We start from the raw sequence: 26,500 nt of genomic DNA, 5'->3' as shown, positions 1-26,500 counted from the left end.
ACAAAAACTGCATGGTAACGATATTTCCAGGGTGGGGGGTGGGAACAATTTTGAAGGGACTATTATAAACGACGACGACAATAAAATCCCACCGCAACAATTAACCTAAACACGTAATGGTGTTTCTGGTGTTGGCAAAAAGGATAGATATTAAATGATGGAAAAAGAAAAATGAAAGAAATTGCAATATGCAACTAAAAAGACATAGGCCTATCCATGAATAAAATAAAAGAAATAAAAAAAGACAAAATCCGTGTATTTCATATATGATATCGGTTTAAGCTTGAAATGAAAGTCCGTGGTTAATCCCAGTCACAGCACTAATGCCCGTGAACAAGGCATTTACTCAACAATGCCCTTTTCTCCTATATTCAAATAAATGGAAATGCTATATGCATTCCTGGTAACTATGTTTGCATTTGTTTTTCCTTAAAAAAATGCTGGTGCAAACAACAATCTAAATGGACTTGACATGAATACGCAACATTTGTTAGGCGCTTATAAATAACAAGGGAGTTTGTAATTTCAGTATTTTCTGTGTATAATACGTAACACCAGGGGCCTGTTGCATAAAACTTTTGCCATAAAAACTCTGGCAAATAAACAAAATTATTCCATTGAATATTACGCATTAAAAAACTCTGGCAAAAAATTTGCCAGAGTTTTTTTTATGGCAGAAGTTTATGCAATGGGCCCCAGCACTAGCGTACCTACGGGGGGGGGGGGGGGGGCAGAGGGGGCAGTCTGCCCCCCCTGACGAGCCACAACCCATGCAAAGGACGTATCCCTGCCCCCCTTCATTTGTGTTTGAAGACCTTTTTTTTTTTTTTTTTTGCTTGTCAATTTTTTTTCTGGTACGGAACCCTTCATTTGTGATTGAAGACCTTTTTTTTTTTTTTGGGGGGGGGGGGGGGGGGGCTTGTCAAATTTTTTGGCGGACGGTTTTGCCCCCCCCCTGTCAAAAATCCCAGCTACGCCACTGGGCCCCAGGTATCAAAGTGAAATAGGTGTTTTAATCCAAAATAACTCAAAACAATTTAAAAAACTTATGAAGCAATGAAAACAATGCGGGTTATAAATTGACGAACATATTTAGCATTATGTATACAATGTGTATCACCAAAAAAGGAAACATTTTCAATGAAAAATAACATAATCATTAAAAATGTTTAATGATCAAGCACCCCTTTCTTACGACAGGTCATCGTTTCCTTAACCCTAAAAGGACTAGGGGGCATGATGTGGCCCCCATCGACGTTTCGCGCGATATTTCCGAAACGCAAAAAGATAGCGCCGCAAAATTGTATGACTTTTTTCTTTTAAGTCTCGCGCAATTTCTGAGACCGAATGCGCGACATACGGGTATAACATCGCGACGCCAGGAAGCTTTTACGAGACAATGTCATGCCGAAAATGGCAATTTTTATACTTTGTGTACAAAGTCTATGGAAGATGAAATTCATAAAAGGGTGATTATTTTTTTGTTCTAATTGGTCTGCTTAATTAATTTAGGGTTCAATTTAGTTGTTCGATGGTCTGTAATAATTTCCATTGAAAAAAACCAATGAAAAACAAAAGATTAAAAAACAAAGAAATACAAAAGAAATTCTAAAATCAAAGAAATACATAAGGAACATAATTGGCTTTCGCCATTTTTATTTGTGGAAACCTTTCAATTAGATTACAAAGATGACATCTGGAAAAAAGAAGAAGAAAATTTGAAGTGAAATTGGGTGTTAAACGTGCAAATAATATTTTTACGAATAAATCTGCATATTTTATTCATAATAAATAAAAAAGAATAATTTTCAGATTTTTTTTAAATACTGGCTTGTAGTTTATGTAGTAAAGAATGTGCGTGCCGAATTTCGGCGCGATCGCGCTCACGGCGGCCGAGATCAGAAGGGGGTGGGGGCATCATGGCCCCCATGCAGTCCTCAATACATCTCAAATAGCCCAGTCATTCAAACCTTGGCTCATTTTCTGCTCAAATTGGTTTAGACATTGAAATTTCAAACTCTCATTGCTCATTTTGTGCGTCAGCATTAGGTATCAAAATGAAAAGGAAAATCTAAGTATGATGATGTAAATGAATAATCATAATTCATTTGCTTATTTCGGAAAAATCTAACCGGGAATCACGTCTTTTTTATTCTGATCGCACTTCCACAGAGAAGCGGCAATTGAAGAAAAGGCAGGGTCACCATATTTGGATATTAATGCAAATGCTGCAAGAATCGTCCAACATCACTCAAGCAACTTCCTTCGGATCTTCATTATCTTCCGGAATATGATCCTGACATTATTACTTTTAGTTGGATTACTCATGCCATTGAGTCAATCTCCTGAAAGTCTTTGCCAGACTACGTCAATCTTTAACAATCACGTACTAACATGTAGTAGTTCTTATAAGGAAATGGTTTGATAAACGCACCAGCCCACACATTTTCATTATTTTTGTTCTACCTCTCGGATCTCTTTTCCTAATGACCACTTTATACAGACACAAAGACTAACATTTCGACAATGTTCATCACATGGAAGGCGCTCGAGAGGAGGGGGCAGGGGAACTGAGACCGCCCCTATGGATTCTCAAGTAGTGGAACAATTGAAAAAGAGGGGGGGGGGGGGGGGAGAAAGAGGGGAGGGGAGAAGGAAACGGGGAGGGGGAAAGTAAGAATAGTATGAAAACGTGATATATGGGCGTAACTCTGTATTACCCATTTTAAACGCAGAGCTGCCAACTTTAATTATGAAAAAAAAATCTATACTTTATTACTTTTGGTCCTATTTTCAAGCCTAAAATCCTATTTTTCTTAAAATTTTTGAAAAAACTTACCCAAAACCATCATTTTCTACAAGTTTCAATAATCCTGTTTCTTTTCCCCCCAACTTTTTGACACTCCAAAGGCCTATTGAGTCAAATAATATCAAACTATACAAAAGCAAACGTTATTACACAATCAATAAATGAACTCAACTTCAATAATAATACTTAAACATTTCTCTCAATTAAATAAAGAATGAAGTGACATCCATTTAGTATTAAATTTGTTAAACAAACCCGATATAGAACTAATGTATCTCTCATCTTCATAATATTGAATCATTTTTCTTTGCATATGAAAACACTGTTTTATTTTTACAACTTCCTTTTTGTAAAAATAAATGCTGTTTGATTTAACATACCATGGAGTAGGTCCATATACATACCAAACAATTCAAAGCATCATTTCTTTTCTCATCAAAACCAAAGATTACATTTTTCAAACTAAACTTAATGTGTGCCTGACAGGGGGCGGATCCAGGATTTTCCAAAGGGGGGGGCACATTTTTCGGAGGAAAATTTTGACAAGCCCCCCCCCCCAAAAAAAAAAAAAAAAAAAAAAAAGGTTTTCAACCACAAATAAAGGATATTTCGTACCCGAAAAAAATTGACAAGCAAAAAAACGGTCTTTTTACATTACAAATTTTTAATTTTGCTTCTGAGAACATTCATTAATCAAATAGTCTGTTTTCTTCCAAATTTCTTTACTAAATTTACATTCATTAAAAAATTGTGCAATATCTTCCAACTCCCTGATACAAATGAATATTTTTCATTTTTAACAATCTTCATCTTGTATAATTGTTTGTTCGGAAATAATATTCTATTTAATATCTCATGCTGAAAATATCATTAAACCAATATCTGAAGTAAAACGAAATATCATATGGTATTTTTCAATTTTTATATTACTCTACAAAGTACTCCACTACTTTGATGAACATTACTTTTTATAACAGCTATGAGGAAAAAATAGAAATGACGATAATCATGATAATTATCATTGCCCTATAAACCTCTTACGTTCTTATGTCAAGTATATGAAACGTCTGTTTGGTTTTGATAGTAAAAATAGTTATCAAGTCCTACTCATTTCATTTTTTAATCATATTAAACTATATATATATATATAGATGATCTAATTATTCCATTATCAGTTAAATTGCTATTCCAAAAATTCCTTAAATTTTGACTGATTCTTTTTTTCCAAAAAATTCTAACATGCGAGTGTATGTGCTCCGATTATGTATGGGAGTATGGGAGAGAGAGGGGGGGGGGGGGGCATCTGACTAGTAAACGTAGCAAAACAAAATTAAAGAAGAGGAGGATGTTCCCCAGAATAGGTATGGGATGAAAATTAATGGAAATTATATTATTCAAATAATAAAACATTGTGAAAAAAATGAGATGTAGCGTAGCAATTGGCAGTATCAACTCCGTTTGTCTGTTAATTTTAATTATTCAATTAAACGTTTTCTTGTCAACTGTTCAATATAACTTTGTACAAATCATTGGGTATAAATGAATGTTATTTGCTTGTGATAACCCCACCAATAATTGTTGTCATACTGTACATTTCGAAGTGTAATGCTTTGAAAGCAGGGGCGTCACAAATATATTTTGAAGAGGGAGGGGGCGGGGGTAGACGTCCTGGATGTGACGTTTTTGTTTTGTTTCGTCAGTTGGCAATATTGACCAAGATCTCTTTTTATACTCTTCTTGTATTTTTATTTTTTTAATTAGGAACGCTTGACGATTGTGCGTGTCATCTTTGAGCGGGGCCACGCTAATCTTCTCTGTATCGTTCCAATTTTAGTATGTTTCGACATTGTCTTCCTTTATTTTTCTTCCTATTTTCCTTCGTTTTTTTATCTCCTCTAGTTAAAAAAAAAAAAAAAAAGTTCACCTCTTTATATAATGTATGTGGTATTTTCGGATTATGCCATTCATTCATGAGGAAAATAAAATATTCTGAAAGAGGACTATGATATATACATAATATACAAAATGCATGTGGTAGTGTATCTATGATTGCATAATGTAAGCTAATCAAATTGCAAGTTCTGAAACTAGCACATCAATGATGTGGAGCTCATCCGGCATCTCGGAACGAAATCTAACACAGTTGACACCGTAGTGAATTATATTGGTGATATAAATTGAGGAAACAGAATTGAAATTGATGAAGAAATGACATAGAAGAAGCATATTTTTGTGATTTATGAATAAATTTCGTATAAATTAGCATAAATAATTTTCTAGTCAAAATGTCTAAATTCTGTGTAGAACCTTTGTAAACCTCATGTAGCTCTCAGACGAAAAAAAGTCAAAATCAGTCAACAAATAAATATTTTTTGTGAGTTTGGAAAATATGCATATTAGCATTGAGTTTCTAAATTTTCTGTTGAAATTTTGTATCTCCACTTAGAGCTATCATATAAAGCAAACAAAATTCATCAACAAATGAAGGAGAAAAAGCATTTTTGTGATTTTACAATAAAATAGCATAAATAATTTTCTAGTCAAAATTCTGTGAGGAAATTTGGTAACCCTCATGTAGCTATACAAGATGGATGAAAAAAAAAATCAAAATTGGTCAACAAATAAAGAAGCATTTTTTTGTGATTATAAATAAATTTTGCATAAATTAGCATAAATAATTTTCTAGTGATTTCGAAATTCTGTGTAGAAGTTTGGTGAACTTCATGAAGCTCTACCAGATGGAAGAAAAAAATCAAAATCGGTCAACAATTAAAGAAGAAGAAACAATTTATGTGATTTTTTTAAAATATGCATAAATTAATTTGGCATAAATTAGCATAAATAATTTTCTAGTCAAAATTTCAAAATTCAGTGTAGAAGTTTGGTGAACCTCATGAAGCGCTACCAGAAGGAAGCAAAAAAATCAAAATCGGTCGACAAAATAAAGGAGAAGCATATTTGGTGAATTTTGAAAAATGCGCATAAATTATCATATTTAATAAGTTCAAATTCTGTGAAGAAGTTTTGAATCCCCCACCTAATGCTATCACATAAAGCAAACAGAACTGAATTGAAATCGGACTTGAAATGATGAAGAAGCATTTTGAAATTCGGTCAACAAATAAAGAAGAGGCATTTTCTGTGATTTATGAATTTTGCATAAATTCGCATAAATAATTTTCTACTCAAGACTTTAAAATTCTGTGTACAAGTTTGGTGAACCTCATAAAGCTCCACCAGATGGGAGAAAAAATCAAAATCGGTCAACAAATAATGAAGAAGAAGCATTTTATGTGAATTTTAAAAAATATGCATTTTAATTTTGCATGACTAATGAATTAGCATAAAAACAATTCTAGTCCAAATTTCAAAATTCTGTGTAGAAGTTTGGTGAACCTCATGAAGCTCTACTAGATGGAAGCAAAAAAATCATAATCGGTCAACAAATAAAGTAGTTAGGAATAACCGTCGTTTCTGGGGATTTATTTAACAATTTCTGACATTTTACTATCATCGTCCCCATTGGTGAGTGGAGCAAACACAGTTCAGCGGAACGACCAAATACAGAGACTGACGCTTTTGGTCTACAAATGAAGAAACATTTTTGTGAGTTTTGAAAAATGCGCATAAATTAACATATTTGATGAGTTTAAAAATTCTGTGTAGAAGTTTCAATTGATTCCCCCACCTAGTGCTATCATAAAGCAAACAGAATTGAAATCGGACTTGAAACGACGAAGAAGCATTTTGAAATTGTGGACGGACGACAACAGACGACGGATGCCACGCCACGGCATAAGCTCATCTGGCCCTTCGGGCCGGATTTTTATGTACAAATTTTCCACCGACACTATACCAACACCCTTTCGAAATATTTTTGTCTATAATAGAGACATTCATTCATACCCTACTCGACATTCATCTGACTTTCATTTAACAAATCCAAAACTAATAATTGCTCATAAAACACTACGGCATCACGGCCCAGATGTTTGGAACAACCTACCGAATGAGATCAAACAAGCTGCATCTCTTATATCATTTAAAGCTTCAATAAAGAGGTACCTTTTATCAAAATACTAATAAATTCTCACCTGCACACGCACTCACTTGCACACACTTCATCTTGCCCCTTTTTCTTCCCCCTTTCCTTTTATTATATTTTAAGCAATATAAGTGAGATCACTTTTAAATAATAAAGACCCGGTATTTCTATTATGGTTTTCATGTAGCCTTCTCTTTTCCCCTGGCTGCTATTATTTCAAGCTTTCAGCTTACGATAGCTAGCCTCTGCATTTAAATTTATTTGTTATTGTTTACATGAATTATGTCTATATCTACTTAACTACTATACAATTATCACCTTTGTAATTTGATCATTGTGTATGTTTGATGTTATATCATTGTTATAAATTTGTAATTTTGATTTATTAATAAATGTAGAAATACCTGCTTTAATAAAAAATTACGAGAAGTACATTTGCGTTTGATATTCCATCAATCGAGGATTATGAAGGATACAATAGAGTGATGTCAGCAAATGAAGGAACACAACCTCATATGTATAGTTGTGAACGCTTACCTTTGACTTCATTATAATTGTTCTTAGCTCATCCGGCCCGAATGGTCAGATGAGCTTGTGGCGTGGCGTGGCATCCGTCGTCTGTTGTCGTCCGTCCACAATTTCAAAATGCTTCTTCGTCGTTTCAAGTCCGATTTCAATTCTGTTTGCTTTATGACAGCACTAGGTGGGGTATTCAACTGAAACTTCTACACAGAATTTTGAAACTCATCAAATATGTTAAAGTATGCGCATTTGTCGAAACTCACAATATTGTTTCTTCATTTGTAGACCAAAAGCTTCAGTCTCTGTATTTGGTCGTTCCGCTGAACTTTGTTTGCTCCACTCACTAATGGGGATGATATAGTAAAATGTCAGAAATTGTTAAATAAATCCTCAGAAACGACGGTCATTCCTGACTACTTTATTTGTTGACCGATTATGATTTTTTTGCTTCCATCTAGTAGAGCTTCATGAGGTTCACCAAACTTCTACACAGAATTTTGAAATTTGGACTAGAATTTTTGTTATGCTAATTCATTAGTCATGCAAAATTAAAATGCATATTTTTAAAAATTCACATAAAATGCTTCTTCATTATTTGTTGACCGATTTTGATTTTTTTTCTCCCATCTGGTGGAGCTTTATGAGGTTCACAAAACTTGTACACAGAATTTTAAAGTCTTGAGTAGAAAATTATTTATGCGAATTTATGCAAAATTCATAAATCACAGAAAATGCCTCTTCTTTATTTGTTGGCCGAATTTCAAAATGCTTCATCATCATTTCAAGTCCGATTTCAATTCAGTTCTGTTTGCTTTATGTGATAGCATTAGGTGGGGGATTCAAAATTCACAGAATTTGAACTTATTAAATATGATAATTTATGCGCATTTTTCAAAATTCACAAAAAATGCTTCTCCTTTATTTTGTCGACCGATTTTGATTTTTTGGCTTCCTTCTGGTAGCATTTCATGAGGTTCACCAAACTTCTACACCGAATTTTGAAATTTGTACTAGAAAATTATTTAAGCTAATTTATGCCAAATTGTATCCTTCATAATCCTCGATTGATGGAATATCAAACGCAAATGTACTTCTTGTAATTTTTTAAGCAGGTATTTCTACATTTATTAATAAATCAAAATTACAAATTTATAACAATGATATAACATCAAACATACATAATGATCAAATTACAAAGGTGACAATAACTGTATAGTAGTTAAGTAGATATAGACATAATTCATGTAAACAATAACAAATAAATTTAAATGCAGAGGCCAGCTATCGTAAGCTGAAAGCTTGAAATAATAGCAGCCAGGGGAAAAGAGAAGGCTACATGAAAACCATAATAGAAATACCGGGTCTTTATTATTTAAAAGTGATCTCACTTATATTGCTTAAAATATAATAAAAGGAAAGGGGGAAGAAAAAGGGGCAAGATGAAGTGTGTGCGTGCATGTGCAGGTGAGAATTTATAGGTATTTTGATAAAAGGTTCCTCTTTATTGAAGCTTTAAATGATATAAGAGATGCAGCTTGTTTGATATCATTCGGTAGGTTGTTCCAAACATCTGGGCCGTGATGCCGTATTGTTTTATGAGCAATTATTAGTTTTGGGTTTGTTAAATGAAAGTCAGATGAATGTCGAGTAGGGTATGAATGAATGTCTCTATTATAGACAAAATATTTCGGAAGGGTGTTGGTATAGTGTCGGTGGAAAATTTGTACATAAAAATAGCAGTTTGATAAGTGTGAATATCGTAGATCTTCAATGTTTTAAAATCATGAAATATAGGATCAGTATGAGCGAGATAATGGGAGTGATGACAAATGCGAAGTGCTTTCTTTTGAAGGCGCAATATTGAATCGATTTTGTTACTATTTCCCCATACAATATTACAGTAAGATATATACGATAAGATAAATGAATTATAGAGCATAAGTAACGATCTTTGAGAGATATGTTTTAATTTATACAAAATGCCTATGCCTCTTCCTACCATCATGCTTATATTACGAATGTGACTACTCCAAGTTATGTTAGCATCGACCACTACACCTAAAAATTTAGTTTCTTGTTTTTCATTAATGGGTATATCATTGATATAAATATTATCGCGAAATATATGTTTAGAATTAATGTGTTTGAAGTACATGAAATTTGTTTTATCTATGTTAAGTGAAAGTTTGTTTGATTTAAACCATATTGATAATTTCTTTAATTCTTGATTGAGAGTTGCAACAAGTATGTTTAAGTTGTGGTGTGAATAAAATATGTTGGTGTCATCTGCGAATAAAACATATGTAAGTAAGGGTGATGTGTTCACAATGTCATTCATATATATTAAAAATAATAAAGGGCCCAGGATTGAACCCTGTGGTACTCCACATATTACGGGGCATATATTAGATGATTTGGATTTAAAATCAACATATTGGCGTCTATTAGCTAAATAATTCTAATAAATTAGGAAATTTGCATGTGAATTGAGTGTACCGGTTACTAGGATACTCAATATATCTTTTAGACAAGGAACAGTACCTTCACAGTGGAAATTCGGTCAAGTAACTCCCATTCCAAAATCTCACCCACCTTGCATCAATAATTTACGTCCTATAGCTTTAACTTCACATTTTGCTAAGCTCGCCGAATCTTTTATGGCTCAATGGTTATTGAAAGACATTGAGAAACAAATTGATATGTATCAGTTCGGTAACAGACCAGGATTTCTACATCACATTATCTTGTTGGTCTATTACATCATCTATATGACAATGCAGAAAACAAAAAATCTGTGTCCACTGTTGTATGTACAGATTTTAGAAAGGCGTTTGATCGCCTGGATCACAATATTCTAATTAAAAAAATGATTGATATGCACATAAAACCATGGATCATAAATTGGATTGTAAGTTTTTTGGAATATCGCAAGCAATGTACATTATATCATGGAATCTTTTCTGATATCAAAGTTAATCATGCCGGTGTGCCCCAAGGGACACGACTTGGCCCAATACTTTTTTTAATTATGGTAAATGATTTATGTGAAAATATTCCTATACACTATTTTAAATATGTTGATGATTTGTCTTTAGTACAATGTCGTAAATCAACTGACACTTCGCAATTACAATCAGTACTTAATTCAGTGCAATACTGGTCGCAATCAAATAATATGTCACTCAATCCCTCAAAGCGCTTTACCTTACATATTACTTTTATGAAAAACCCCATCACTCCTGAGGTTCTTGCTATTAATAACTCTGCCTTATGTAATGTAGAAAGTATCAAAATTCTTGGAGTTATCATAAAATCTGATTTGAAATGGAATTTACATGTCAATGACTTGGTTAAAAGGTGCAATAGAAAATTATATAATGTTAAGGAAACTGAAAAAGTTCAATTTACCTTTGAAGGATTTGGTGACAATATATATGGGTTATATACGACCAATTTTAGAATATTGTGCTCCAGTTTTCCATAGCAGTCTTACAGCAAAACAAAATAATACTATTGAAAGAATACAACGGAGAGTATGTAAAACTATCTTAGGACATAATTACATCACATACACAAATGCATGTCAGGTATGTAATTTACCAACACTTGAGGAGAGAAGACTGACACTGTGTAAAAAGTTTGCAAAATCACTTTCAACTCATCCTTTGTGCAAGACATGGCTACCTCGGAAAAAAACATACAAACATATCTCTTCGTCGTACAAACAACTATCAACAATTTCCAATAAGAACAACAAGATTTAAAAACAGTCCATTGCCTTTTTTGGTTGACATACTCAACAAAAGATGAATGTGTCGACTAGGAAAGGCAATGCAAAATGGTCATCCCCACCCCACCATACAATTATTTTTGTCATTTAAATAAGTATCCGTCTCCTCTCCTTCAAGTATGCCATTATCATATTGCATTCATTCATTGCCTTTTATGCTTTATTTAAATTGTATTAACTTTTGAATGTATAGCCCTTTTAATGTATTTTACTATGGTTTTTACTATGTATTTAATAATGTGCCAAAACCAACTTGTAAACATGATATTTCCAGCTCTTGCTGTTTTTTCATGTATGATTGTTAACATGTTTGATTATCAATAAAGACCATTTTTTAATTGAATTGAAATAAACCAAGATAGTACGATCCTCGGATTCCATATGTCTTTAGTTTACTCAGTAAAATACGATGGTCCATTGTATCGAAAGCATTCGATAAATCCATAAAAACCCCAATAGTGTGCTCCTTCTTTGAAAGTGAATAAGTTATTTTGTCATATAATTGTAAAATTGCATAATCGGTTGTATGTTTTTTCTGAAACCATATTGATTGGGGATTAATAATTTGTTAGTATCTAAAAATGAGTATAAACGAGTGTAAACAATTTTTTCAAGTATTTTGGAAATGCTTGGTAAAAGTGAAATAGGGCGATAGTTTACAATCCGGCATGGGTCATCTTTTTTATATATTGGAATAATTTTTTAATAAGTTTTAGCGATTCAGGAAAAACACCTTGAGAGAGAGACAGATTGAAAATATGTACAAGTGGAGAAGCCAGGAAAAAAATTATTTGTTTTAGTAGATATAAACTTATCCCATCATGGCCACTGGATTTGCTGGGTTTTAAGGATCGAACAATTTCTAAAATTTCCTGAATATTTGTAGGGTTGAAAAATAAGGAGTGTTCGTTATGATTTGCTGGAACAGTACACACGAAGGAACAGCGTCCGTGTCCATGGTATTCGTGAGAGCTCTACTGAAAACACTGATCAAATTATCTGTAACTTAGCCACGGAAAAGCTTGGAATTGAACTAGATGTCAACGATATAGATCGTTCACACAGAGTCTCATCGGCTAGAAATGGAGAAAGGAAAGAGCCCCGTCCAATCATCGTCAAATTTTGTTCGTATCGCACGAGATCAAAATTCATCAAAGCAAGGATCAAGCTGAAGGATACAGGTATTTTCATCAACGAGGACCTGACAAAAACCAACCAGATCATCTTCTATAATGTACGCCATCACAAGAAGGTCTTGCGAGCATGGACTGCTGATGGAAGGATTTTTGCAGGTGTCAAGAACTCAGGAGGTCAAATCGCAAATAAAATGATCACGTGTGTTAAGGATCTTGGGAAATTGTAAAATGACATAATGAATAACTTAACAGCATGTTAGCTTTTTTTCTTATTGTTATCTTTTTGTCTTCGTCCTCTTTTATTCTTCTTCTTCTTCTTCATCTTCTTTCTTTTCCTTCTTTTCTCCTCCTTCTTCTTTCTCTTCTCCTTCTTCTTCCTCATTATCTTTGGAAGGCAATAATAGTAATAGTGTTTATTTAAGATATTCTAAAACCTGGCAGCTTAATGTTTTCTGATGTGTAATACGTTTACTTTGTATTTTTATGTGTATTTAAATCGGTAGAGTAAGATTTTTATATTTTAGCTGTGTATATTGTGTTGCTGTTTGTGTATTGTACGTCTTTATGTCTTTATCTGTCTCGAGCCTGTTTCAAAATTTTGATAATGATTCTGTAAATACTCTGTCAGAGATTTTGACTCCAGCAAATAGTAACACTAACAGCTGTAATCAATCATATTTTACACCTAATGATTTTAATGTGAATTTGAACCGGAACTTTAGTGATACTGTTTTAAAAGATTTATTCTCATGTATGCACATTAATTGTAGAAGTTTAGTAGGAAATTATGACAATGTAATATCATATTTAAGCTGCTTGGATCTGAAATTCCCAGTCATTGGCTTATCTGAAACCTGGTTACAAGATAATGCTCTCACTGCAATATATAATTTTAATGGTTATACTTTTATTGGTCAAGGGAGAACGTGCAAAAGGGGAGGTGGTGTAGGCTTTTTTTATTAGAAATGACATTGAATATAAACGTCGACCAGACTTAAGTGTGAAAGAATTACATATAGAAGCAATATGTATTGAAGTGAGTATGTGTAATAATGTATTTGTTCTTGTTACAGTCTACAGGCCACCTGGACAATCTGTTGATATGTTTTTTAATTCACTTAAAACAATACTTGAAACGTTGTGCAATGAAAAGAAAACTATTTATTTGTTGGGCGATTTTAATATAGATTTGTTAAGTTTTAATAAAGTTAACTATGTAAATACATTTATTGACACTGTTCTGTCATACTCTTTACATCCATTAATTTTTAAACCCACTCGTGTTACAGGACGATCTGCCACAGTTTTAGATAACATAATAACAAACGATGATGATAACATGCTCATGCTGTCGGATGTAAGTGACCACTTTCCAATTTTTTCCATCAGTAATATACATGTTAAAACCAGTGAATGTGTAAACAGCAATATAAGGGACTATAGTGAAAGAAATGTTATTCGATTCAGTCAAGCTCTCCAGCACGTCTCCTGGGTATATGATGATTCCAGTCCTTGTGTCAGTTATGATATTTTTTTAGAATCCTTTTTAAATGAATATAATAATTGTTTTCCTGTAAAATCATGTAAGGCAAAAATTAATCAGAAATACATACCATGGATTACCAAGGAATTGCATGAACTTTGTAAAAAGAAATATAAAATGTATGTTAAGTACCTAAAAAGTCCTAGTGAATATAGAAAGAGCGTTTATAAAACCATAACAAATAAGGTGACAAATATGATAAAATTTGCAAAATTATCTTACTACAAATGTAAGTTTCAAACTGCTTCTGGTAATTCACGTCATACATGGAAAATAATTAATAAAGCACTAGGTCAGCGAAATAAACGAAAAGTCATCAAGTCACTTCTAAATGATAATGAGGAAGTTACAGATGCTATCGCAATGAGTGCATGTTTTAACACGTATTTTGTCAATATAGGTCCCGTTTTTTTGTTTCTAAGCTGGGGCAGTGCAATAATAGTGTTGATGTTTTGGATTATGTAAAAAAGAACGACAAAACTTTATTCTTTCAGCCGATTACACCAAAAGAGATTATAGAAATTGTCAGTGGGTTTAAGAATAACACAAGTCCTGGATATAGTTAAATAACAATCAAAATTCTTAAGAGAGTTGTTCATATTATTTGCATACCACTATGTTCTGTATTTAATGCTTGTCTTGCCGTGGGAGTCTTCCCAGATCAACTTAAAATAGCCAAGGTTGTACCTATGTTTAAGAATGGAGCCCGTGAAATTAAAAAAAAACTATCGTCCAATTTCTGTTTTACCAATTTTCTCTAAGGTTTTTGAAAGATGTATATACAACCGTTTATTAAATTTTATTTCTGAGTGCAATATTTTAAATGACAATCAATATGGCTTTAGGAAAAATCACTCCACTGCTTCAGCATTAATAGATTTTATTCACAAGGTAGCAGGGGCCGCGGAACCGGGGGGCTTCAGCCCCCCCCCCACTTTTTTCCAAAACCGTGTACAAAAACGTAAAAATGACCATATGATTGTGATTTTTAGCATGGTCAGCCCCCCACTTTTGGCTCAGCCCCCCCCCCCCCACTTTGAAAACCGTTCCGCGGCCCCTGGGTAGTAAATGCTCTTGATAGTAAGGAAACAATGATAGGTCTTTTCCTTGAACTGAGCAAAGCTTTTGATACGTTGGATCACATAATACTATTACGTAAATTGTTTCATTATGGAATTCGTGGTAATGTTCTTAAGTTATTTGAAAGTTATCTTTGTAATCGTAAACAGTATGTCACTCTTGCCAACAATAAATCTTCACTTCAACAAATCACTTGTGGGGTTCCCCAAGGGTCAATTTTAGGACCACTTCTATTCACTCTATATATCAATGACTTGCCTAACGTATCAAGTGTTATCAAATGTATTTTATTTGCAGATGACACCAGCATGTTCATGTCCCATAAAAATCAAGATTTTTTACAAAATGTATTCAATAAAGAACTACACAACATATCAAACTGGTTCTTAAAAAAAAAAAAACAAGTTAACTTTGAATATCTCCAAAACACATTTTATGATTTTTTCAAATAAAAAAAGAAATAATATTGATATAAATATTCAATTAAACAACATTCAGATTCAAGAGGTGTCTTCGTTAACATTATTGGGTGTAACCGTTGATAATAAGCTTACTTGGGGTGAACATGTTGGTGTCATCTGTAACAAGATTGCAAAAAATGTTGGTGTATTATACAAATTATGCAGCTTTCCTAGAGAGATTTTAATTCTTTTATAATACTTTAGTTTTACCTTATTTAATTTATTGCAACCCAGTCTGGGGAAATTCTTTCAAATGTCATATCAACAGATTATTTCTTTTACAAAAAAGAGCAATACGAATAATAGATCATGCCCCATACCTTGCCCATACTCAACCAATATTTTGTCATTTGAGAGTACTAAAACTTGAAGATATATTTAAGTTCAACAATGCAATTTTCATGTACTCTTGCCATAATAATGTTTTACCGAAGACACTGTTGCAATATTTCTGTACAAATAGTTCCATACACATGCATATGACTAGGAATGCATCAAACTTTCACTATTTGTATAAACAATCAATATTTTATCAGGGTCCTGTCATTTGGAATTCCATTCCTTGCCAAATTCGTGACAGTAAATCTCTAAATGTTTTCAAGAAGAAATATAAGACTTTTTTACTGGATCATTATCATTTGCATTAATATTGTAGGCTCTTGTATCGTAGTTTTGTTTTTGTCTAGGGTCTATATAAAGATTATAATGCATCACAAATTTCTTTGTTGCAGTCACTGAAGTGGCAATCAGTAGATCAGCGTATAAAATATCAGTATTGTGTTCTTGTATATAAAATAATGAATGATTTAGTTCCAAATTATTTAAAACCTTTAGTATGTAAACGGCCCGTGAAATACAGGACACGGTATTCTTTACGATGCCCCCTTCAGCTTCCCAAAGCTAGAATTGAACATAAAAGAAAATCTTTCGCATATGTCGGACCCAAAGTATTTAATGCACTTCCTTCAAATTTACAAGTTTGTACCTCCTTGTTAGTTTTTAAAAAATTATGCAAAGCCTTTCATACGAATTGATAAAGAGCGAAATGATATTCCATTGATTTACAATGCTATGTATGTTTAAATTGTCACTTCCCACTCTATATTTTGGTGTTAATTGTTTCTGATGTTAGATATTTTGTATTTTTGATGTTGTTTGTTGTTGTTGTTCATAGTTATCTTGACATGTATTTTAAACTGCAGGGCGCCTTTGTAAAGCAGTTTTAAGAACTGAACAGGCATACCCTGCAGTATAAAATAAATAAATAAAACAAAATAAATAAATAAATAAATAATACGGTATTTTGTTTTCTTAATTTTTAGTATAATTGTGTTATTTCAATTTATTTCATTAAGGTGACAGGTGCCCTAAAAAAAAATTTTTTTAATGATTTTAATTTTTTTTTCTCCTTTGCTAGTTTCATGTGTGTACTTCATCATGCAACTTGTTTTATCTCAATATTCTACCTCTTTTTTTAAATAAGAGGGGGGTTAAAACATATTTTTTCATAAAATTCTCAAACCGGAAGTAGTATTTTACACACCGGAAGTGATTAAATCTGTCCCCAAAACCTTTGATACTGCCTTTAAAAAAATCAGAAAATCCCCAGATTTTTTTGGCTGAAGCCCCAGATATTCCATGTAGCAAAGTGGACTACCACCCTCTGTTGGCCAAATAGGGAGAGCTACTGTATTGCACAATATGGCAGCGACTTCAAGTTACATACACTATGTGACAGACATGGCGCGTTACAAATGTCCGTTATTATTAGTATTATAGCCCTTTCTTTATCGTGATATTATACAAAATTTCAGTTTTTTAAATGAAAAATGTAATAACTTGAGTTCTAATCATTGGATTTGCATGAAATTTTGTAGAATTGTGTATCTTGAAGAGTACAACAAAATAATGATAGTTTTTGTGCATGGTACCCCCACAGGTGGAGTTGTGTATAAAAGTCCTTTCTGAATTTCTCATTATCTGACTGCTTGTTTAATCCATAATTTTTACAATTCTACTATGAATATTTCTTAAAGCCATCATAAATTCATCACAAAGAAGTCAGAGAATTAAATTAATCCATCAAAACTTAAATTACACTCTATGCTGTGAAGTTATAACCATAGAAAGTTCATATAGAGAAAAATCATGATTTTTTAAGTCATGACTTTGAATGACCATATTTTGCTTATGCCTAAAGCTAATATGCCACAGTGCAAATTTTTGTGTAGATCAGCTCATAAGCTTTCCAAAACTATATAGTTTGTTGGGGTACAGGTACTAAGTAAGAATCCTATGCTTGATTATATACCCGTAGTCGTTTCCGCACGGTAATAGGGCACCTGTCACCTTAAGTATCTTGGGTTGGCGTTTATAAGGCTCGTCCTTTCTTGCCACTGCCCTCACTCATGTTAACTGGATTTTATTGTATATTCGTGTCATTTATCTTATCTGTTTATATGTTTGTACTTTGTTGATTTCTTTTTATGAGTGAAAATAAATACGAATTGAATTGAAATCTAAATATTGTGAAAAATCATGATCATTGGTAACAATTTTCGAAGCTAGGTTTGGACCAACATTAGTAAAATATGAATTGAATGCGTTTGCAATAACACTGGGGTCTCTGATGTGGTCACCATTTTCAAAAAATTCAGCATTGTCTCGATCATCTTTTTTCTTACCTAGAATGTCATTTATTGTATGCCATAAAGTTTTGTTATTGTCTTTGTTTTCAATTTTGTCTGAGAAGTAAGATTTTCGTGCTAAACAGATGTTAATTTATTACGATATTTTTGGTAATTAGTTTGATGTTCTATTGTAGGTGATTTAAGTGATATCTTATACAATCTATTGCGAGTAAATGTAGATATAATTATTCCTTGAGTGATCCATGGTTGTTTATTATTCTTTTTGTTTGAAGTTACTTTTGTCAAAGGAACGTTTTTGTCGTAATAATGAAGAACTCTGTTTATGAATATTTCATATGAATTGTTAACATCCTGCTCTTGAAAAATATCTTAATTGGGAAAAGACAACACCAATTTGTTGGGCATCCCGTAAGAAGGTAGGAAAAAATAAATCAAGAAAATGAGGGAAATTTAGGAAAAGAGAGATGCAAGGGGAGAAAACGTATCAAGTACACGAATAAACTTTCTGACCAATAGCAACACCACAGCAATCACAACAGCATCTTCAAAATGGTTCAATGACATTTGCTCCGATGGAAAATCTGCACATTAAGTCAAACATAAAACCTTACTTCCAAAACTAAATAAACCCTTATCCTTATCTTTACATTATTCTGAACCAAAAACTCGCAATCCTAACTCTAACCCTATGCCCTCTGAGATATTAAGACCGGAGCAAATGTGTCACCCTTCAAAAGTAACCACAACCACCATAACAACCACATCTACCACAAAACTTGCAGTAACCCTAGCAACCACATCTACAACAATGGCAACCACCACAACAATAACCACAGCAATATCAACAGCTACAACACAACACTGATTAGTAAAAAAATAGATTTGATCACCGATATCTGTATCACAGAAAACAAGCATCAATTCTCCTACACTTTTCTTCTTTATCAATCATCTCTCTCTCTCTCTGTCATTAGCTAATATCAATTATCATCAAAATTAAACAAATAAACACGTTTGAAAGCTGTATTTACAGTACGATTTTTTATTTCTATTGAATTACAGGTATGTCTGTATATGCACAATAAAGTTATACAGGATTCATCATGAATATGACTTCATACCTTGACAATAAAGAGTATACATAACATGAATATAAAAAGTATTTTTTTTCTCTCACTAATATTATATTAAATAACATAATTAGGAGAACTACATTAAAATGTCTGAGTCTTCATTAAATGAAATACATGAAAATATGATGGAGGGTGCTAATATATGTATTCCTTAAAAAAATCTTTTAAAAGAAAAGTGCACGGTAATTAGGGAAATAAACAAAACTAGTCATTATTCAAATTCATTGAGTACCGGTACCCTAAATAAATGAAAAAAAATATACAATAATAAATGTAAAGTGGACTTGAAATAAAATAGTATACATATTTTGTATAAAATGAATAATGCCTATATACAACTAAAAAAATGAGCATTCATCATCTGGTTTAATGGATGCGAGTCATAAAGCAGTTCCTAAAGTCATACCCCTAACAGGATGGGGGGGGGGGCGTTATGTTTTGCAATAATCTAAAGAGGGAAATTTTTAATTCTTCTAATCTTGACACTTTACATTCCAGTCATTTGGAAAGTCAATCATAACATAGACTGGGCTATTTCGACACCTAATCATAATTTCATAATCATAATTTCACAATTATGATGTCGATCGCACAACGCCATCGCGACGAAAATTGGAACGCACATTTACTCATGGCATCAGATCAAATTCTTCTTAGCATAATTAATTGGCAATGAGCGTTTTTGCAGAATTTGATCTTGTAGTTTTGTAGATTATGCCATGGGAAACGTGGCTACCAATTTTTGTCGCAATCAACGGCCAATCTCATAAGGGGGGCTGAATCAGCCCCCCCAGTATAAATATATTTAAGGTTAAAGAATTTCTTCATGAAATAGCCCCCAAGGCTAACCTAAGTATGTCTCAATGAAATAGCATGTGTGATGTTCATTGAAGTGAGATAAATCTGGGGAATCTGGGATGGTCCGCATTCCCATTCTGGACCAAATTCTTTAGCCACTGCACTCAATGAATTTGGATGGGTGTCCGCACCATTACATCATGATCACCAGGGTCACCCGGTACAGGCTTTTTGGCGAGTCTGAGATTTGGCATAAGCTTCAAATATCATTATCTTTTCCTGGGCAGAACTTTGCATGTTTAATATTCAATTGAGCATAAATAAATAAAGTAAAATTCACAAAGCAAAACGCCGAAAATTTCATCAAAATCGGATAACAAATAACAAAGTTGTTGAATTGTAAAGTTTATCAATATTTTGTGAAAACAGTTATATGCACATCGTCATGAATATTCATTAGGTGGGCTGATGATGTCACATCCCCACTTTCCTTTTTCTTCTGTTATTACATGAAATCACAATTGTTTCATTTTTTCATACATGTGAAAATGATGTGTCTCCATTATGATGAAATAAGTTGCGGCAATGAATAAGTAATGCACTTAATCAGTTGTAAATCCAATTGTTTTAGTTTTTGGTAGAAAATTTTTGAATAAATCTTATTTCATATAATAAAATACAAAAGAACAAGTGGGGATATGACATCATCAGCCCACCTAATGAATATTCATTAAGATATGCCTAGAACTGTTTCAACGGAATAATGCAAATCTTTAAAATTCAATAACTTTGTTATCTTTTATCCGATTTTGATCAAATTTTCATCATTTTGCTTTGTGAATTTTACTCTATTTTTTGAGATACAAATATCTCCAGCTGGACCATCCCTTTAAAATCTCACGCAAGGCTGATCATTGATCTTGGAGTAGCTGCCTTATTCAGTGTAAAATAGAATATGGGGAATATCTAAAAACATTTATTCAATGACAATATTCTGCATTAAAATATAGAACATACATATCCACCCATTCACGGCTGTTAAATAATATACCTTAAAAGGCAAAGTGGAATATTCTGGTACATAGGCCAAGCAGTTCATCTGAAACGTCTGCAATAATGATACAGCTTGGTCCAGAATTATCTCCTATTGAAGCCTCCGCCCCGCCCTCCCCTTCCACGTCCACCAAACCCACCCCCTCGACCTCTTCCACCACCTCCTCCTCCACTCCTATTACCCCACCCTCCTCCTCCTCCTCTCCTGAAACCACCTCCTCCTCCACCTCTCCTATAACCGCCTCCTCCATAGTACCCGCCTCCGCTGCCTCTCCGGTCATCAAAGGAACCTGACCCGGCCGGGGCGAGTATTTCCGGGAGCTCCGTTGCGACAGTGAGTTGCGCTTCGGGCGTGTCCTTCCATAGAGACTGAAAAAGGAAAAAATATAATTTCCCTCAAATTACATTGCTTGTTTAAGGTCAAGATTAAGATATCTAGTGGTCTAGTGGTTCTGACTCTCGCCTTTCAAACAGAGGGTCGTGGGTTTGAATCCTAGCCATGGCGTGTTTTCCTTCAGCAAGAAATTTATCCACACTGTGCTGCACTCGACCCAGGTGAGGTGAATGGGTACCCTGCAGGATTATTTCCTTGAATGCACTGAGCACCTGTGATGGTAGCTCGAGCTAAAGCCGGGGTACTAATAGCAGCGCTTCGTATCCTCAAACAAAAAGCGCTTTATAAATACAGCTATTATTATCATTATTACTAATATGGATATATAAGTCAAAATGACATAAGCAAGACTTAAACGAAAACTTGCCAATTGGCATTTCAAACAGTGATTTTTTGTTTTCCTTGTATTGCCAATTTAGAGAGAGTTATAATATGATTGTATTCAGGAATGGCACCACTAGAAATATTAGCATTGAAACATTTTCAGTGCATTTTTTATCTTTCTAATCCTATTCCCTTTGTGACTACCAGCATTCAGGATCTAAAGAGAAACCGCAAAAGTATGGATTTGCCGCCAGTTCAGACGAGCTGAAGAAGCGTCCCAGATCGGACAGTAAGTCCAGATGATCAGATTTATTTCTATGTGCTATTTGTCTTCCTTCCTGGATAAATCAAAACATACATCAGTTCATAAGTATGGATTAATTTTTCCATCAAACTAAAAGCAAAATGATACCATACAATCACAAAATGATATAAATACAGCTAACTGCGGGTACGTGGAATCTCTCGTGAACCAAAGCAAGATGTTCAACTCTTTTTGAGAAATAGGATTTATTGGTAAACATAGCATTTAACAACATCTGCTCCAAAAATGGTTCAAATTTGTGAATTATTTGACCATAGGAAATTCAACTTAGATAGATGAAACTCTGCCGAGAATTCTGATGCATCATTTCATTGAGACCCATTCCTGTCTTGATATCGATGTATAAAACCTCTTCTCTTTTCCTTCACTTCTTTATCTTACTATGAGATAAATCTTGCTATTTGTTCTTTTCTTTCTGATGTTTAATTTTGTATTCATATATTTAATTTATTTAATTTATTCCTTACATGTAATTGTATATAATCTGGTACTTTTGTGCATAATTTGTATGTCTCATCTATGACTTTGTATTTTTTGTTTTAGTTCTGTGATTCTTGTAATTGACGTCAACGTCATATTGAACACTTTTTGTCTTGTAATAAGTTTTTGTTTTTTTTGGTACCATATTTGTTGTTTTATTGTATTATGTTTTTTTTTTTTGTTATATGCCACACTTTGCTTATTCCTTATAATTTCAATCTTTTATATTGTAAAAACTTTTTGTAATTCGGCTCTGTGCTGTGATGAAAGTTTTTTATCTGAATAAACCATTTTGAATTGAATTGAATTGAATTTCTAGCATTATTTGTATTGTAGTTTTGCTGTATATAATAACATGTATTTCTAATTATTTGCAATCTTTCCTTTTAATATGTGTATATTTTCTTTTACAGGACCATTATGTGAAACAGCCTGCGAGCTGATTAATGTTTTATCCTGTTGAAAGAAGTTTTAATAAATAAATAAATGAATAGCATTCAAGGACAATTCGTTATCAATAAAGACACCTCAATAAAAAAATATCTTAAAATATAGTACAGTTAACTCAATTTCAATGTCATATCATCTAATTTAACCACAATCTGTACACGAAATATTTTGACAAATGACATGATTACATTACACCTCTCATAAAAATAACATTACAATTCAGATTTTATGATTTATTTCCTCAAATCTAAAAGATGCTAAAATGTTTCACTTCAATCAGCAGCATATAAATGTTTTCACAGTCACTACATGTTTACTTTGACAGTTGGTGTTCAAGTGTCTGAAGTGGCTATTCAAGGAAGTTTTATACTTTTGTTGCATATTTCATTCTTTTAATCTACCTTTATTTTGTAGAGTTTGGAGCATGAAGGACAACATCTGAAGTTATGAAAATATCCCCAGTTTCTAAATCAAATCCAATTTATTTCGAGTATAATGGCCTGTACTTTTGAATGGTCAATTGCCAATTCGTCTCCTGCCAACTCGTCCACTCACCACATGGTCTACCTTCATTTAGTCTAATGCCATTCCGTCCATCAACATTTCGTCTAACGACCATTTGGTCCAATAACCATTTGGTCCAATCATCACTTCATCTAATCACCATTTCGTTTCATAACCAGTTGGTCTAATATCCAAATTCATTTTCATTCATTTTGCACAATTAACACTTAGTCCAATTAGACCAAAGGGTATATGGACTAAATGGCTATTGGACCAACAGTTAATTAGACGACATGGTGAGTGGACGAATTGGCAGTTAGACCATGTGGATAGTGGACTAACTGATGGTAGACCAAATGATAGTAGACGAGCTGGCAATTGGCATTAGACGAAATGGAAATAAAACAGTCCAGGGTCCCGTAACACAAAGGTTAACGATCAATCGTACGCTTGGTTTTCACGATTGATTGTACATTATAGTCTATGCAATCAATCGTAGAAAAATGTTCTACGATCATTGCTAAGCTTTGTATTACGGGCCCCAGGTACATGTTCATAAAGTTACAAACAAGTTTGGCTCAACTGGAACATGTCTGTAGATGTGAAGTCAACTACATCATACGCTTGGTTTATCTGGTTTGCATTCAGAATGACTTGAAATGGACATATCATGTCAATGAGATCACCAAGCGCACAAGCATGAGGCTTCATATGTTGCGCATCCTCAAGGGATTCAAACTACCCCTTGATGATTTGAAGGTAATTTATTCCTCCTGTGTTCGTCCAGCATTAGAGTACTGTGCACCAGTTTGGCACTCTGGACTTGACGCATCACAGAGAAAACAAATTGAGAGGATACAGAAACGCGCATCCCGCCTCATGCTTGGGCCTGCTTACCAAGATTATGACCATGCACTAGAAGTGCTCAACCTATCTACTCTTGACAAGCGGAGAGGACTATGTATGAGACTAGCAAAGGGCGTGAGTCTTCATTCCTCCCACTTTCATGACTGGCTACCTCCAACTCGTGAGGCGGTCCACAAACGTTCACTACGTCACAGCAATATGTACACTGAAATACGCTGTAGAACAGAACACCGTCGCAAAAGCGCTGTCCCATACATGGTCCGACTACTCAACAATCAATCGAATATGTAATTAATTTCCAAAACTATGATTAATTAAAACATGCCTTTTCAGTTAATACATGATACGACATCTCAACAAGCAATCAATGTGTTAACAATATCCAAATTATGCAAATAGATTTTATACAAAACAATATTAATATGCTATCGTCTAATATGATGATATTATGATGTTTTCGTTTACTTTAAATTCTGGTTACGATTCTTTGTAGCAAAATGATAACGATAATAAAGCTTACATATATGTGCTCAATATTACTTTTACCACATCTAGCATTGCTTGTTCTCAATGGGCATCTTGGTATAAACGTTTAATATGCTAATTCCATGTTTATACATGTACAACCAGAAATTATTTAATCAATCATTAGATTTATGATATCTCTTATTTCCTTGTAAGCCAGGTGAAATACACCTATCTCATTGACAAAATCCCTTTAAGCAGTTTTATCAACCTTATCGACATCTTTTTCATTGTCCCCCTTATTCCGGCACAGTTATATTTCATCTTCAATTCTTTAAAGAAATGCCATTTGTTTATAATTTATTTTTCTTATTTTATTCATGCAAGCTTATGAATTACTGACTTTATCCCCACAGAATCATATTGTTGTTACAACTATACAAGATTACTTTTATCCCATGTATAAAATTATTCTACTCTTCTCCTTTCTTAAATTTCAACATTTAACATTTATTTTCTTACTTTTACATGTCATTTTGTTATAGTGATTGTTATTGTATATATTTTGTATTTTACCTTGTACAGAATTTCGCAATTCAGCCTTCGGCTGCGATGAAGTTTTCTTAATAAACCATTTCAATTTCAATTTCAATTACATAATAATAATAATATACAGTTCTTGTATAGCGCATATCACATTACGAATAATGTCTCTATGCGCTTCCAAAGGACTTGGATATCATTATCTCAGCTGTAGCTTGGCAGCCGTAATTACTCAGATTACAGCGCACATGCATTTCAAGGAATAAATTCCTGCCAGGTACCCATTCACCTCACCTGGGTTGAGTGCAGCACAATGTGGATGAATTACTTGCTGAAGGAAACTACGCCATGACTGGGATTTGAACCCACGACCCTCTGTTTCAAAGTCCTGAGATTAATCCACTGGGCCTCAACTGCGAATTACCATAATGTTATAATCATTATTACCCCTGCTATAGCCGAGCTGCCTACAGGCACTCTGGCATTCAAGGAATTTCTTCCTGCCGTGTACCCATTCACCTCACCTGGGTTGAGTGCAGCACAATGTGGGTAAATTTCTTGCTGGAGGAAAACACGCCATGGCTGGGAATCGAACCCACGTCCTTCAGATTAAAAGACGAGTGTCATAACCACTAGACCACGACGCCCCCAAGAAAGAACAAGACAGGGTCGCAAGTCTTGCACAATTGTTTTAGCGTTACAGACGTAAAAGGTTCAAATCCTTACCAGTAAATAGTCCTTCTGATCATCAGTCACATCAAAGACGGCCGAGGTCTGATCAGCACACAGACGGATGCCTTTGATGGCACTTCTCGCGTCCCTGTCAATGTAGCGTCCAAGGGTCCGGAAGACCTCCCCAACGTCCAGGAGCTGTGACTGAGTCTCCAGGAAGAATGTGGTCTTGCCCTGTCATGAAATGGCAATATATTTGATTAATAATATTAATAGGTCATATGGTGCAACTACCATATGCATCTTAAACAAAGGTATTATATTGTTACCCTGGCTGTAGCTGAGCCGACATAAGTGTTAAAGCATTCAAGGAATTAATCCTAGATCAGGGAGCGTTTCATGAAAGGAGTTGTCAGACGTTTTATCTGACAAGTCCCATTTCATCCGACAGTTAC

General features: G+C 33.8%; 1 protein-coding gene and 1 pseudogene across 1 annotated transcript in view; both read right to left on the bottom strand.

Moving 5' to 3' along the window:
* Positions 1-4,561: 4,561 nt before the first annotated feature.
* Positions 4,562-4,655, bottom strand: LOC129282316 (U6 spliceosomal RNA; annotated as a pseudogene).
* Positions 4,656-19,059: 14,404 nt separating this feature from the next.
* LOC129281879 (nucleolar RNA helicase 2-like) overlaps positions 19,060-26,500 on the bottom strand; it is a 28,740-nt gene continuing 21,299 nt past the window's right edge. The window contains exons 13-14 of the mRNA XM_064112988.1: positions 26,100-26,279; positions 19,060-21,390 (exon numbers count right to left, since the gene is read on the bottom strand). Coding sequence (XP_063969058.1) covers positions 21,106-21,390; positions 26,100-26,279 — 465 coding nt within the window. The 3' untranslated portion in view covers positions 19,060-21,105. The remainder of the gene's footprint in view (positions 21,391-26,099; positions 26,280-26,500) is intronic.

The sequence above is a fragment of the Lytechinus pictus genome, chromosome 18 (assembly GCF_037042905.1).
Source record: "Lytechinus pictus isolate F3 Inbred chromosome 18, Lp3.0, whole genome shotgun sequence".
NCBI lineage: Eukaryota > Metazoa > Echinodermata > Echinoidea > Temnopleuroida > Toxopneustidae > Lytechinus > Lytechinus pictus.
Note: the sequence above shows the minus strand (reverse complement) of the source record. Positions and strands in the feature narration are given on the sequence as shown.